At 37.9% G+C, this 15,551-nt stretch overlaps 1 protein-coding gene across 6 annotated transcripts in view; it reads right to left on the bottom strand.

Annotated features, from left to right (window-relative positions):
* LOC124605120 (ribonuclease 3) overlaps positions 1-15,551 on the bottom strand; it is a 295,599-nt gene that overhangs the window by 269,713 nt on the left and 10,335 nt on the right. For all 6 annotated transcript variants that reach the window (XR_006978601.1, XR_006978602.1, XM_047136593.1 and 3 more), the window contains exons 2-4: positions 14,453-14,596; positions 11,344-11,498; positions 7,383-7,522 (exon numbers count right to left, since the gene is read on the bottom strand). Coding sequence is in view for 4 of the 6 variants with exons in the window: in XM_047136593.1 (XP_046992549.1) it covers positions 7,383-7,522; positions 11,344-11,498; positions 14,453-14,596 (439 nt within the window). In the remaining 2 variants the exon portion in view is untranslated. The remainder of the gene's footprint in view (positions 1-7,382; positions 7,523-11,343; positions 11,499-14,452; positions 14,597-15,551) is intronic.

Below are 15,551 nucleotides of genomic sequence, written 5' to 3'. Positions count from 1 at the left end.
GTTGCAGATCACTTCGTTCTTCTTTGTCGATCCCTTCCACATTCCTAATGACTACATTTAGGTCTTCTGGTAACTGTGACAATCTATCTGCTACTGTGTTTTATGATCCCTTTTTGTATATTATCTCAGAGTCTTATTCTGACAGTTTAATCCTGAATTTCATTAATCTCGAGGATGGATCACTTATATGTGCCAATCATTTCAAGGGTTTGTGATCAGTACATGCACAGAATTTTCTGCTGTACATGTAATGTTGGTAGTGCTCCTCTCCCCACACAATAGCTAAGAACTCTCACCCAATCATACTATACCTACTCTCGGCGCACTTCAGCATTCTGGATGCAATGGTTACTGGCAAACTCTGTCTGAATTTTCCTTGATTCAATAAGGCATTGATCGACTGCCTGCTAGCTTCTTTTGTAATTATGAACTGCTTCATAAAATCAGGATATTGTAAGATCACAGGGGGGGGGGGGGGGGGGGGAGGCTATCTACTTTGTCTTTCAATTCCAGGATAACTGCTTCCTGCTGAGTCAACTACTCACAGTTTGCTCTTGTCTTCAATAATTGATGTAACAGTTTCATTACCCGACTGAAATCCTTGATAAAATGACATGATCCATAGAAAGCTCTTTAATTGTTTCGTAGCACTAGGTCTTGGATATGTTTTTAGCATGCCCACCATCTGTGGATCAGGTTTTAATCCTTGTGTTGTAATTATGTAGGCCAGGTAAGTTACCTCTTTCTGTAAGAACTCACACTTGCCAACCAGCAATTTTAAATGATGTAATCAGAACCTCCCAAATGCTTCCCCAAGTCTCACATTACACTCTTGTAACATAGCTCCAAACATGACTCTATCATCTAAATATACAAACATCTTGTGTTCCTGAAGGCTGGTTAGTACCGTATTCATCAGTGTCTGAAAAGTGGATCCACCATCTACTACGCCCTTTGGTAACCTTTTGTATTTATAATGCCCTTCTGGAATAAAGAAGGCTGTTTTCTCTCTATCATCTGCATTCAACAGTATCCGGTTGTAAGCCAATGCACAGTCTAAAGTGGTGAAGTACTTGGTGTTTCCTACATTCTCTAAAATCTCATCAGTACGGGATAACTAATGCAGATATCATATAATCTCTAGTAGTCCGCAACTGTTCTCCACTTTCACCATCCAGAAGCATCCATCTTCTTCGGAATCATCAATAAAGGGAAATTCCACCTATTTGAGCTCAGTGTAATGATATCCTCCTTAATATCACACCTATCCCATTACGAAGGTCTTCCTTTCGCATCTCTGGTGATAGATATTTGCCACTGTTCTTTGTGCTTTTGTTTTCTATTTAATTTCATGCTTCAACATCTCAGTGTACATGAATCTATCTCCAGGCAGATGAAATACAACATGGTATGCAATACACAAGTCAATAATATGGGTCCTTTCTTCTTAGATTCATTTCCTTTAGTCTGCTTACAACCTTGTCTCTTGGTCCACTGAAACTATTATGTAGCATTCCTTGCCTTCTCCTATGTCAGGCACTGCTTCTATCCTTCCTTTGCAACATCCCAATATGACTTCTTCTTCTTCTTCTTCTTCTTCTTTGGTATTCGAAATATTCGTGGCACAAGTGCTTCTCTGCAGAGAGGTCAACAAGGCTGCAGGCAAATATACTTCTGTTTGCAACTCATGTTTCTCCAGATCTGTATTCTGGACTTTAATTCTTAAAATCTTTTCTTCTCATAGATCCACTCATGTAACATTGCAAAGACACCCTTTCCTTTCTGCTTATGGCTCATCTTTGTTTCTTGTCTCCCTTAGATGAGGCATCTTATCTAGGGTGACCAGATGTCCGGATTAATCCGGACATGTCCTCCTTTTTAGCTCTTTGTCCGGGGTACGGGAGGATTTTTAGTGTCCGGTTTTTTCGCAAAGTTGAATGTAATACAGTTAAATTTACAATTCGTCCCATTCTATTGCTGCTTTCTTAAATACTTTAACTATTGGCACAGCAGTCGTGATAAACACGCACGAAGGCGATGTTAGTAGGTGGCATCAGGATCGTCGATGTTATCGTTGATTGACCTATAAACGAATGCAACTATCAAATATTTAAAATCTTCGTTCCGTATCTTCGCTTTGCTTCCTGTAGTGCACGTGTGATTGGTGAGTGTAATTTTTAACTGAGTGAGTTACGTAAAATATTTGGCTATGCCTAAACGAAAGTGTACATTTTCTGATGTCCTTTCCTGCAAATATCCGGCTTTCAAGAAAGGGAGAAATGAATTTGAAGCGGAATATAAGATATGCGGAGCTGGAACGTACGTCTCAGTGGCCAATAAAGGTAAGAAATAACTCGACAGATTAACTGTCATGGTTTTATTTCATTGTTTCATAGCCATTCAATTTATTTGTATTCGGAAGGTTAAAGTGCAGTTTACATGTCGTCAGCTGCTGCTTGAGTTGTAGATGTTGGTAGTGGTGCGTCAAATGAAGGGAGGTGAATGGGCTTACGTTTTTCGGTTTGTAAACAATTCTGTGTTGTTGGCATAACAAAACAATTGGCACCACACTGTCACCACAATCAATGTTTTAATTTTTTTGATATTGCTCAGTTGGGAAAGGAGTGAGACAGGGTTGTAGCCTCTCCCCGATGTTATTCAATCTGTATATTGAGCAAGCAGTAAAGGAAACAAAAGAAAAATTCGGAGTAGGTATTAAAATCCATGTAGAAGAAATAAAAACTTTGAGGTTCGCCGATGACATTGTAATTCTGTCAGAGACAACAAAAGACTTGGAAGAGCAGTTGAACGGAATGGACAGTGTCTTGAAAGGAGGATATAAGATGAACATCAACAAAAGCAAAATGAGGATAATGGAATGTAGTCAAATTAAATCGGGTGATGCTGAGGGGATTAGATTAGGAAATGAGACACTTAAAGTAGTAAAGGAGTTTTGCTATTTAGGGAGTAAAATAACTGATGATGGTCGAAGTAGAGAGGATATCAAATGTAGACTGGCAATGGCAAGGAAATCGCTTCTGAAGAAGAGAAATTTGTTAACATCAAGTATAGATTTAAGTGTCAGGAAGTCGTTTCTGAAAGTATTTGTATGGAGTGTAGCCATGTATGGAAGTGAAACATGGACGATAACCAGTTTGGACAAGAAGAGAATAGAAGCTTTCGAAATGTGGTGCTACAGAAGAATGCTGAAGATAAGGTGGGTAGATCACGTAACTAATGAGGAGGTATTGAATAGGATTGGGGAGAAGAGAAGTTTGTGGCACAACTTGACTAGAAGAAGGGATCGGTTGGTAGGACATGTTTTGAGGCATCAAGGGATCACAAATTTAGCATTGGAGGGCAGCGTGGAGGGTAAAAATCGTAGAGGGAGACCAAGAGATCAATACACTAAGCAGATTCAGAAGGATGTAGGTTGCAGTAGGTACTGGGAGATGAAGAAGCTTGCACAGGATAGAGTAGCATGGAGAGCTGCATCAAACCAGTCTCAGGACTGAAGACCACAACAACAACAACAACAACAGTTAACCACCACCTGACCATCAGCAACAATTAACTACTAGTTTTACTGGTAATTCCTGGCAGTCACGGGACTTTTCCAAAGCTGACGAGTGGTATCCTCATTTGCAGTTGACCCATTGGATACGTCCTCTTTTTTCTTCCTTTGTCCACCTTTTTGAAGCTGTTTGTCCTATTTAAACAATTGCATCTGGTCACCCTAATCTTATCACTTTTTACACCTTTTAGTTCCTTGCTTTGCAGGTCTCTCTTCTCTCTTGGGTCTTTAAGTCCGATTCTACCCGAATTTGCCTCCTGTTCCACCCATAACCTTACCAGTCTGCCATTGACCCATAACATCTTTGTTGCATATTCCATGATTACTCTTAAACCCTTACAGAAATCTCTGACTAAATTCCTTCATACCGGGCATCCAACTCATCCTCCACTATATGAAACTTGTATTCCATGCACTCACCTTTATCTGTCCTCAGTGTTAACATCGTGGCTCCGCATGTCCCTATTACTTCTTTAGTGATCCCTTTAAGTTTTATGTTTTTCATAGGAGTTACTGCCCATCGTACCCTCCAATGCTGATTCCTTTATTATGCTCACTCGAGTGGCACTATCTACAATGAAACTTGTGGTTCCTGCACTTCCCGGCACACATCTTATGTTTACAAAATCATTCCTGCCCTTGCAACCTACTGACTACAGCTTTTTGGCACAGGTTGACTGCACACTCATGTTGTTCTTTTGTTTCCTTGTTTCTGAGTCTTTGTATTCACTAGCCTAGAATCAGTACTACACCACCAAGCTAAGTGTCCTGGATGTTTACAAACATAACATATCATGAGTCTTGCCTGATCACATGCCCCTGGATACCCTTGAAGATTGCACTGATGACACACCATTGGCCGCTAGCTTCTGTTTACCCTGTGATGACCTTCACATAGTGTTCCCTTTATTCTTCTCGGTAGTTTTGGAGAATAAGGTGCTTGTTTCTCTGATCAACTCAGCTGCATGGTGTCTATTTTTCTGATGTGTTTCTCCATTGTGCAGTTGCTTGCATGATAGCCTCTCTTGCACCTGAAATAGTGATCTCTCGGGTGACTGGATTCACTGAACCTTCCTTTACAAGACACGATGGATGTTTCTTGTGCTACCTCTAAATCCTCTTCTCTTCCTCTCACCACTGTTTTATGACTCTCATGTTTGTTTCACTGTATGAAGACTGCCTGTACAAGTTTCCCAATTAGATCATGGCTAACCAGAATGTCTGATGCCCTAATCACAGCCTAGATGATTCCTTGAAATTGGTGTTGCAACTTGTCTCGCACTTTTGGCCATACTTTTGGTCCTTTTTATGTCTACCAGAGAACAATAAAAACACATGGTAATCCTATGTCTGTTTCGACTCATAGTTCTCCAGTAAAATTCCCTTCATATTTGCTCCAGCTGTTGTCAAATCACATACGAGTAGTGAAGTTCAAGTTGCATCCACGAACCTAGTTTTAACAAATTTTAATAGCATACTATGACTATGGCTCAGCATTAGTTTAAATACAAGTGCTTGTCCACAAATTCCCTACGTTCATTTTTAATTCCATCAAAAGTTCTCAGGACTAAGTTAAATGTTTTCGGCAAGACTATATGCAGAGCAAGTTTCTCACTACATTCCAGAATCATATCACGTTGTTGTTTTTTTTTTTTTTTCCTCTTATCCCCCACAACGGTGGAGCTCATTTCCATACTATGCTGCATTTCTCAGTCAGGTAGCAGTGCTCTGTTCACACTTCGTACAGGTGTGAGGTTGAATTCAGTGTGATCAGCACACATGTGCCACTGATTTACGTGTCAGTGTTCTCAAACTCAGCTCTCATAACTGCTGCAAAGGTGTTCTGTCTTGTTTACTGTTGTAGGCTGCTGGATGCTGTCTCAGAATTCTTCGACATGGGAGGGTGACTTCTCCTTCTTCTTCTTCTTCTTCTTCTTCTTCTTCCTTGCTTCTCTATTGCCTACACTAAATAGGACTGCTCTGCCTGGGCACCCTATCCGGTCCACCTCAAAAGCTCAATCTGGTTCATCCTAAAACAGGGCTAGCTAGTTCTCCTGACGTAAAATTCTATCTTCTGTACTCTAAGGCATCTTACTTCTTAGTAAACACGTGCAGCTATGTACCAAAGTCAATACACTATATTTGACACCTGTTTTATATGTTGTAACCTGAAGAGAATCACAACATACTTTAGAAGCTCACACTGAGATCAGATGTGACTTGTAAGTTTGAGGACACCTATTTCTTAGTGCACAAGTACTTGCGTACAGGAGTGAAACAGCAATGGAGTCAAGGTGAGATTTTTCGTGTCTCTTTGGTTGGAGACAGTACATGAAGACTTGGATGTCAGGCTAAAGGAGGTAGATATGGTGTGATAGTGAAATGAGACTCTTGGTTGGTTTACTGGTCTGCTTTTCATTTTTCCTTTATAGGTTAGCAATGAACAAGCAGAAGTGCACAAAGTTAATTGAGCCTGACTAATCACTTTTGGCTGGTTCATATGAGACTGCTGTCGTTGACTGGAACCCTTGTACTCTGCTGAATTCTAACTCGTTTTGAACTTGAAGGCCTCTATGTATGGCAAAAAGACTGTTTGCTTACAGATAATACATGCCTTCATCACTTTTTGATACCAGTTTGCAATCAGTGTGTGAGGAATTAGCAAATTCTCAATGTGTGCAACCTCTTAACGGGCTAATGAAAGCAGCCTACACTTTACGTTTCTACCTGAGTTATCAGGCTTACAGCTAATATTCATTCTTAGATGTTTTTCCTCTTTTTTTCTAGCAACTTTTCATGATTTGGTCATTACAGTGAGAATGAAACACATAGCAGTGTTGATAATTTTTTTAAAGCTGTACAAACTGAGAAAAACAACTCTGAACCAAAGGCAAACACAGATAAATGTAATGTGCATGGTTTCAGGCAGATACTGTTGGTTTAATAAATGCTCAGCCAATAAAACTACATACAATGTCTGGTACATTCAGTTTGTTACATGCTTCTAATGAATGTTACTCTTGTTTGTATAGGTTATCATTACTTCGGAATCAAATGTGACCAGTGTAACAGTAAAACAGGACCAGATCACCTGTATGTGACATGTTTCTGTAGATAAAAAGTAATTTTGTAATTAAAAAAATGATATTCATTAGTTTATCAATTGGATTCCTTTTGAATCTATGCCAAACCACTTTGCTTAAGAATCTGTGTTATGTTTATAGAAATCTTTATTACCTATTCCACTTTTCATTTGTTCCTACACTTTCTTTCTTCTTTTGTACTTTTCAGTACTCTTACCACAAGTTCAATTGCACCATCTATCCTTGGAAGGATTTTCATACACACTTTTTTACTGCGCCATTTTTTTCTGAACATGAGTCTAACAACAGATTTGTTGGCTTATTGCATATTTCTGAGGACTCTTCCTTCCCTCACTTATCTCATTAGTCAACTCTTTAGAGCCCTGTCAAATGTGAAGCCTGTTTTCTGTCACATGACACAATGATGTACATGCTATTATGCATACACTGGTTTTTTTCTGAAATACTTACAAACACACAGTACATTCTCAACTGAAGCACAGTTTCTGAAAGCAGGCAGTAATGTGAACACATCTTTCTTAAACTAGATGACTAAGAAATGATGCATTAAGCATGAGAGACTTCTTTCCACATGAGAGCACCTAATTACAACAATAATATTCCATTTTCAATTCTTACAACATGAAAATACCTTAACCATATCAAGAGAGGAAAAAAATACAACTATATTTTCAAGTATGAGATTGTATGCTCATCTGACATACCTCTCCTGGATCATTGAACCACATTTCTGGGTGCAAACGATATGGATGTAGCCTCTTTCTTTCTAGTTCTTCCATTGTGCAATCTTCCTCATCAGTTGAACTTTCTTCACTAGAGCTGCAACTTGAGTCACGTATTTCAGCTGAAATGACATAAAGGCCACATATAAAGAGAACAGTTTAAAGATGAGGTCAAAAGATGCTGTACTTTTAGGATCCATAACATGAAGGAAGTAAAATCATGTTTTTTAGCAACTAAGATATGATCCAAAAATCAATTATTATTTTTTATATCTTAGAGCAATGGGCAATAGCAAGAATACATCAAAACACATCAGCAAGTAGTGTCACTCATCATGTATTGTGCCAATTCCAGCTTTCAGACTATGAGTCACTAATGTCAGACTTAAAGTCAAAAGTACCTCAAGTTAAAGTCATTTTGACTGTTAATTGACTGTGACAGTTTCAAAAACACGGAAAAGTTTTTCAGAGAGTGATATTTAGCTTCATTTTAAAGCATCTTCAGTAGTCTCTGTAACAATATGGTTCTTCCTCCAATTGTATTTGCTAGGAACAGTTCTCATACTCTGAATTACAGCCATAAACAGTATTAAACTGATATCAGTACTCGTAGTTTTTTTTTTGTTTATTACTTAATTTTTAAAGTAGTTCTACACATGTGTGTTACATTTTTGTACAGAGCACTCCCACTGACATGAAAGATATTTACATATATGTGGTGCATCTTCTTTTGGTCATGTCCCAAGAAGACACACCATTTTGATCCAGCAGCCACTACGAATTAAAGACACAAAGGAATTACAGACCTTGGCTGCAAACCCTAGCACACTTCCAATCAGCTCAAAATTCTCACCTTATCCACACACTACTAATGTAGTGCCTCTTGCCCATTATCCTCATTACTCATGGCATTTTGCTGATTCCTGTAAAGAGTTTGAGCCTGGTGGGCATCGGTACTGAAGAGATCATGGCCCATCCTCACCGTCATCTGTTCTTTCGGACGTTCTTTTTGACCCAGCACCCACTATGAATTCTGTTCTGAATGTCTGTTCTTTTGGATATGTTCAAACAGCAAATGATCTCTTCAGTGCGTATGCACACCAAGCTTGCACTCTTATGGAAATTGGTGAAGTGCCATGAGTAATGAGTATAACAGGCAAAGGGCACTACATTAGTAGTCTGTGGATAAGTTGAGAATTTGGGTCTGGTGGGAAGAGTGCTAGGGTAGGCCGTGCAGTTGCAATTCGACTGTGTCTGGATGGCTTAGTGGTCACAGCATCTCCCTAATAAGCAAGAGACCCGGGTTCAAATCCCAAACTGAAACAAATTTTTAACTTTCCTCATTGATTGAAATCACTGCCCACTTGCAGCCAATATCTGTAATTCCTTTGTGTATAAATACATTTATGTTCCACACTATATTAAGTCTTTTTCCATCTAATGTACTTCATTTTGATATTGCAGGATGCAACTGTCTTATCTTATGTTGGCAGTGGTAGTGTCTGCTATTGTTCTTTGTGCGTTTTTATTTTTCGACTGGTGTGTGTGTGTGTGTGTGTGTGTGTGTGTGTGTGAGAGAGAGAGAGAGAGAGAGAGAGAGAGAGAGAGAGAGAGAGAGAGAGAGAGAGAGCATGTGGAGGGGGTGGGAGGTGGCTATTCAGAGGTGGCTATTCATGGGCATTTATACTACAAATGTCACTGACACCTATTTCAGAGCCAGCCATTTACAATTTTAACTAACAGTTTACTGTAAGTCCATGTTTAAGCTCTAGTTCTTTTTTAATTACATTTATACTTTATCCTGATTTGATTCATATAGAATGTTACACATCATATCACTGGCATTGTAGCACACCACTGTACACAGTCGTTACAGTTACCATTGCCTAGAGGCAAAGCCACCTCAGCTGTTTGTATTGCAGCTGTAAGTGCAGTATGCTAATGAAGGGCTTCCATCCCCAGCAATAAGTGTTTATTACAATTTTATCATGTTTCTATATCATATGATGATGTCAATCAAGCTATAAATTTTTATGTGTGTCCTTTATTAACTTCAAGAAGAAATGGCTGTTAGTTAATTTATCATACTGCTCTTACTCATAAACATGCACATTCTATTTTAGCTCTATCTGTGTTCATAATGACTGATACCAGTTATTGAATAAAACAAATATTTACAATCCTAGATTGTTTTGGCTCAAATGGCTCTGAATACTATGGGACTTAACAACTGAGGTCATCTGTCCCCTAGAACTTAGAACTACTTAAACCTAACCAACCTAAGCACATCACACACATCCATGCCCGAGGCAGGATTCAAACCTGCGACCGTAGCGGTCGCGCGGTTCCAGACCGAAGCGCCTAGATTTTTTTGATATCTACATATTGTCAAATCAGGAATTTATAAAGTAGCTTTCAATCATTGCAAGAAATATATAGTCCTCAAATGGGCAGAAATTCTACAACCAGTTTTGAAGAATACATTGACTGTTTCAAACTTGATGAAGCTAAGACAGTAGTTATAGCGAAGCATATAAATGAAATAGGACACAGTGTTGCAATAGACAATAACCTTGAAGTACTGCATACTTTAAAGACGAACTTGAAAATGGACATCTAAGAGGAAATGGAAATATGCATCCATGGCCAGAAGTGTAAAACAAGACCGTAAACAAAATTACAGGTTTCAAGAACTCACATGTCTTCACCAACTTCTGTTCAACACCATTAAAACAAAAAAATGTAACAATTAAGAATATATTATATGAATTTGGGTTCCAAAAGCAAAATCCTTTTAATTCTTTAAAACAATTTTTATGCTGTGATTTTTTGCATAAAATTGTCACATTCTCTCTTATTGTAATATATTTCACCAACAAACATCAGAGACATGACAGCAAGATGTATAGAAAACACTGCAAGTGATTGATAATACCAGGATCTCCACGTCAATAGCTATATTGGAACAAGCTTTGTTTTGACCACCCTCTTGTTTCTACTGAACAGTAGACTTGATTGTGATGTCGTGTTTTCTGTTCCTTGAAAGTGGTTAACAATACCCGAGAAGCCATAACAATTGAGGCAACAGAACAGACCACACTCCGTATGAACTAAATTTCCCTTCTCTCTCACTGCCGAATGACTACAGCACATGCCAAGACTACCCAGAACAACTTTAAGAGCTATGTGTATTTTTGTTAAATGTTCTTGTATTATCACTGTAGCATGAAGGTGCTTGGACAGTCACTGGTGAAACAGTGACCTCAGTTTTGTCTTTTTTCTTATGATTACTGTTTTTCCTTTGTCTGAGTTACACCTGGGGTCTCTCTCTCTCTCTCTCTCTCTCTCTCTCCCCCCCCCCCCTCCTCCTCCACCCTCTCTCTCTTTGCGTGCATGTATGGGTGGGGGCTTACAGTAGTTCACAAATTCTGGGTAAAGCCAACCCAGTTGCTGTATTTAAGAATCCTCTCTCTGTACTCAGTTTTGGTACTGGAACTTGGCATTCAGTTTGATTTACTTGCTGTGTTTATTGACTCTGCCATTACATTTAACTTATTTTGTGTTCCACTGGCACGTATTTCTGACTGCTTTAATTCAGAAGTGATTCTTCCCAGTTTACAAGTACATAGTGTTTCTAAGTTAGTGATGATAAGCAGTTTACTGGTCATGATTTAAAATCCTTATTTTCCTTTGTTCTCATAATACCTCAACAGCAGTCTCTCTCTCTCTCTCTCTCTCTCTCTCTCTCTCTCTCTCTCTCTCTCTCTCTCTCTCTGTGTGTGTGTGTGTGTGTGTGTGTGTGTGTGTGTGTGTGTGTGAGTGCGTGCGTGCGTGTTTCTCCACTTGTAAGTCATGCTTTGTAACTAATATTCTAGTCCTATTTATTTCTATACTGTACATAAATCTTTCTTATTACTACAACATCAACACAAAAAAAACTTACACTTGTGCTTGGCCAAGCGCAGCCTCTTTTTCCGCGGTGGTGGTTCATAAGGTGGCTGAGACTCTCTCACTTTTTGTGCCCTCTTCACAATCTCATCTTCAAATTTGTCACACAAGGCTGTCAGTTTTGGAGTGGCTCTCATAACTTTTACATTACTGGGGAAGAAAAGGCAAAAAGAAGAAACCAAAAATTTTAGTGACATGAATAAATGAATTCAGCACCATTAAAAAAGGGTCCATTACAAATGTAAAAACAGCAATGAAGAGTTGTATAGACATTGATGGAATTTTGTATACAGCAAGAAGTCAGAGCTAAGCAAAAACAAAAATGAACAAGAAAATACCACTTTCATGCAGGAGATATACAATAACACCATTCAGAACACATTAACCAATGACGGATCTCTTGCTAAGAATTAATCAAACTTAACATCTGGCCAATTTGATACTAAAGTGGCAGAGTTCATACAAAAGGATGTCAAATTGATTTTAGAAGTGATAATGAAATAATTTAAGGAACTAGAGATGGTAGTATCAGGTAACACTATATTCTGGTGTCTGCTTCATAAAAATGGGGCAAAAAGAATTTAATGCCTGATCACAGTGGACAGACTTTGTTAACAATAAGTATTTGCATTTTAATATGAAAGTTGCCATCAGCTCAAAGGTTAATCTGAATACTGCAGTGCTGAACTGGCCTTGGTATTATTAGAGACACCGTGTCCTTACACCAGCTAACTTGAAAATTGGTTCGACCACCCAATTATAAGTGGACATACAGTTTCACCTGAAATCGGATGCATGATCATCATACAACAGTTGTATGAAATATCTGGGAGTGTGGAACACTTATTTACAATACCTAGATAAGGACATATGAGGTATGACCAAAAGTAACAGGAATTTTTGTTTTTCTTAAAGAATCTTTATTTATCCATGAACATCAACTTTGTTCCTTTCTAAGTGATATTCCTCAAATATATTACACTTGTGCCAGCAGTTTTTCCAATCTTGGAAACTCTTCTAGAACTGATTTTTTGTTATGGTGTTCACCTCCTGCAGTGATTCTGCTTTTATCTCATCAATAGTGGCCAAATGACATCCTTTCACAGTTCTCTTCAGCCTCAGGAATAGAAAGAAGTTGCAGGGGACTATGTCCAGTGAATACACTGGGTGAAGCAACAAAACAGTTTTGTGTTTTGCCAAAAAAATCACAAACAAGCACTGAGGTGTGAGTGGAAGCATTATCCAGAAACAATTTCCATGAGTTTGCTACAATCCGAACATTTTCTTCGAATTGCTTCATACAACCCCACATAACTTCCGTGTATTGGTCCATATTAACCACACAACCATTAGGTAGGAATCCATGACACACTATACCATTGTAATTAAAGAAAACAGGGAGAATGACCTTAACATGCTATGGAACTTGTCAAATGTTTTTGGGCTTGGCCCTTCAGGCAGTTTCCATTGGGACAACTGGGCTTTGGTTTTGACATCATACCATATACCCACGCTTTGTCACCTATTATACCATTCTTTAGAAGTTATGGATCACTGTTGACTTCATTCAGCAGTTCCTGAGCAATATCTATGCAAAACTGTGTTTTGCTGAAATTTGATAATTTCAGGAAAAACGTTGCTTCTACACAATTCACACCCAAAACATCCGAAAACTCCCTTGGCATGAGATAAAGGATATGCTGACATCATCAGCAACCACTCAGATGGTAATTCGGCAATTTTACATAACCAATTCCTTACTTCTTCCACACTGTCATCACTAAATGACTCGCTGGGTGTCCAGGGTGGTTGTCATCTTCTCGACCGTCTTTGAAATGTTTGTACCACTTGTGAATTCTTAGTTTATTCATAGTAGATTTGGCAAAAATGCAGTGCTGCTGCACTTTATTCCATTTGCCAAGCAAAATTTAATGTAAATTTTTTTATTTATCCTTTACAAAAGTAAAAATTCACTGTCAAAAATAAACTAAATATTCAAAATGGCTGAAAATGCAAACATACTTCAGGAATATGTGTGCCTACAAGATTTTTTTTTTTTAATTGGATGTACAAAACTTGAAAAATTACAAAACAAAAATCCCCTTTACTTTTTGATCACACTTTGCACAAAGATGCCAGAGAGGTCCAATTTTACAGCCATTCTGCAGGACAGTGAATAAGGCAGTATCCTTCAACATTTATACTCAAGTAATTTGATCTGATTACTAAAAAAGTTGTCATGTTTGAAGTATGTAACACATTATTTCATTAACTTCATGAAGAAAATATCAGACTAAATCACACGGAGATAACAACTGCAGAATCACTTTCCAAAAAATTGGATAAAACATTGGATGTTTGAAGAAGTATGAGAAATACATTGTTTTGAATAAGAATCTATTTTGTATAACCATAGCTGGTTCTTAGACAAAAATAAGGATGACTTAAAAACATTTCAATGTGGTGCTACAAAAATATGTTGACACTAAGCGGACAGTGAGAAACAAATAAGTACTGTGATGATAAGAGAAGGAGAAAGGTCTACTGCTAGAGAGATATTTGAGTGAGACATATCTTGAGACACTTACCAGTAGTGAGCTAGCTACTAGGAAAAGGCGATGGAGGAGGAGAGTGTGTTTGGCAGAGAAAAATCTACATTTTTTACATAAGTTACTGAGAACAGTAAGAGTAGCAACTATGGAGACTTGATGAGTTTGATGCAGCATAGACAGAAAGCAAAATTAAACCAGCCAAAAAGAGTGCCGACTCAGTTGCATACATTAACTGTCTGAGATTGCACAAGATAATCACACCATCGACTGCTCTACAAAGAGGCTGTGATTACAAGGTTTTCTGTTATTTTATGTTATTTTCATTATTTTTTTTTAATTTGGCAGGTATTTGAAGATCATTTTGGACAGACTATGATTCTGCATTTTTTTCCTTATTAGAATATAAGTTTTTTTGGCTAGAGATCATTATCTGAGTATATGACTCAATACACAATTTTATACGCCTCTAACATGAGAAGCCAGTATAAAAATCCGAAACCAAGCACAAATGACTAAAGTTTACAGAACACCACACTATGGTACAACACTTACTTTTCATCTCTTGCATAATAAAGATCAGCTGGTGCTGAGCGTGTCCACACTTTTTTCTCATGTTCCAGTATTTGTTCAGGTTTCAACTTAGATAACTCTTCCAGCTTCATTTGCATTTCTGCAATGTTGGAGCAATAATTCTGCCTAAAAGAATTATAAGTTACAAGAATGTCAACAGTAATCTATGCTTCATGGCCACAATAATTTAGCTTTGTAAGCACTGCAATGAGCTCTTAAATACTTACACAAATTTATTACAGGATACATATGATTCAAATATTTTGAAGCTACTTACCTGGAAAGCACTGGTACACACAAAATGTTACAGAGTGGTATGAAATATTGAACCTATCAATGATTACCAATCTGCTTTAATCCATATTGTCATCAAAATGGCAAACAAAAGCAAGCCACTGAAATCCAATATGCATGAAGTACATGCCATAACAACTTTTGTTACTCTCATGTAGTCACATTTGTTGGTTTCACCAATACACAATCAAACTATCATCTTCAAACCAAATATACATCTTCATCTATGCTCAAATCACCTTGTCACCACACTCCACACAGCAAAGAACTAATGTAGAAGTAAAATAAGTATTGTCATTGTCCTGTGTTACCTCCATTTGCAAACATATAACATTGCATGCCACAATATCATTACGTCCTGCATGTATTGGTTGAGCTCCTATGACTGTCAAATGACTATGGAAGGACTAGTAAACCTACCCACCATCGATTCTTTAGAGAATCAGACTCCCATGTATAAAACAGCATCAGATGTCTGATTACTTTGCAGATGAGTAAATGTGTTACATATTTGATGCTAAGGATGTAAATGAGAAAAAGTTTAGAAAAAGTCTGAAATTATGTTTCAAGTTTGTTGGCTATTGCTATGTGCTTTCATTATCAAACACTGGATCAGTATAGTCTGGGTAATTTCCACTCCATCTTAACAAAAAGCTGGTTTTTCATACATTTCAGTGTTTATGATGTCACATCTCCTGAGCTATGTGTCATTTAATGATATAATTTTGCTCATAAATTCAGTGAGCTATGTGAATGTTGTCTGCAAAATGTGTTGTGAAGAGAGTTA

The sequence above is a fragment of the Schistocerca americana genome, chromosome 3 (assembly GCF_021461395.2).
Source record: "Schistocerca americana isolate TAMUIC-IGC-003095 chromosome 3, iqSchAmer2.1, whole genome shotgun sequence".
In the NCBI taxonomy this organism is placed as follows: Eukaryota; Metazoa; Arthropoda; class Insecta; order Orthoptera; family Acrididae; genus Schistocerca; species Schistocerca americana.
This window is presented reverse-complemented; position numbering and strand designations above follow the sequence as displayed.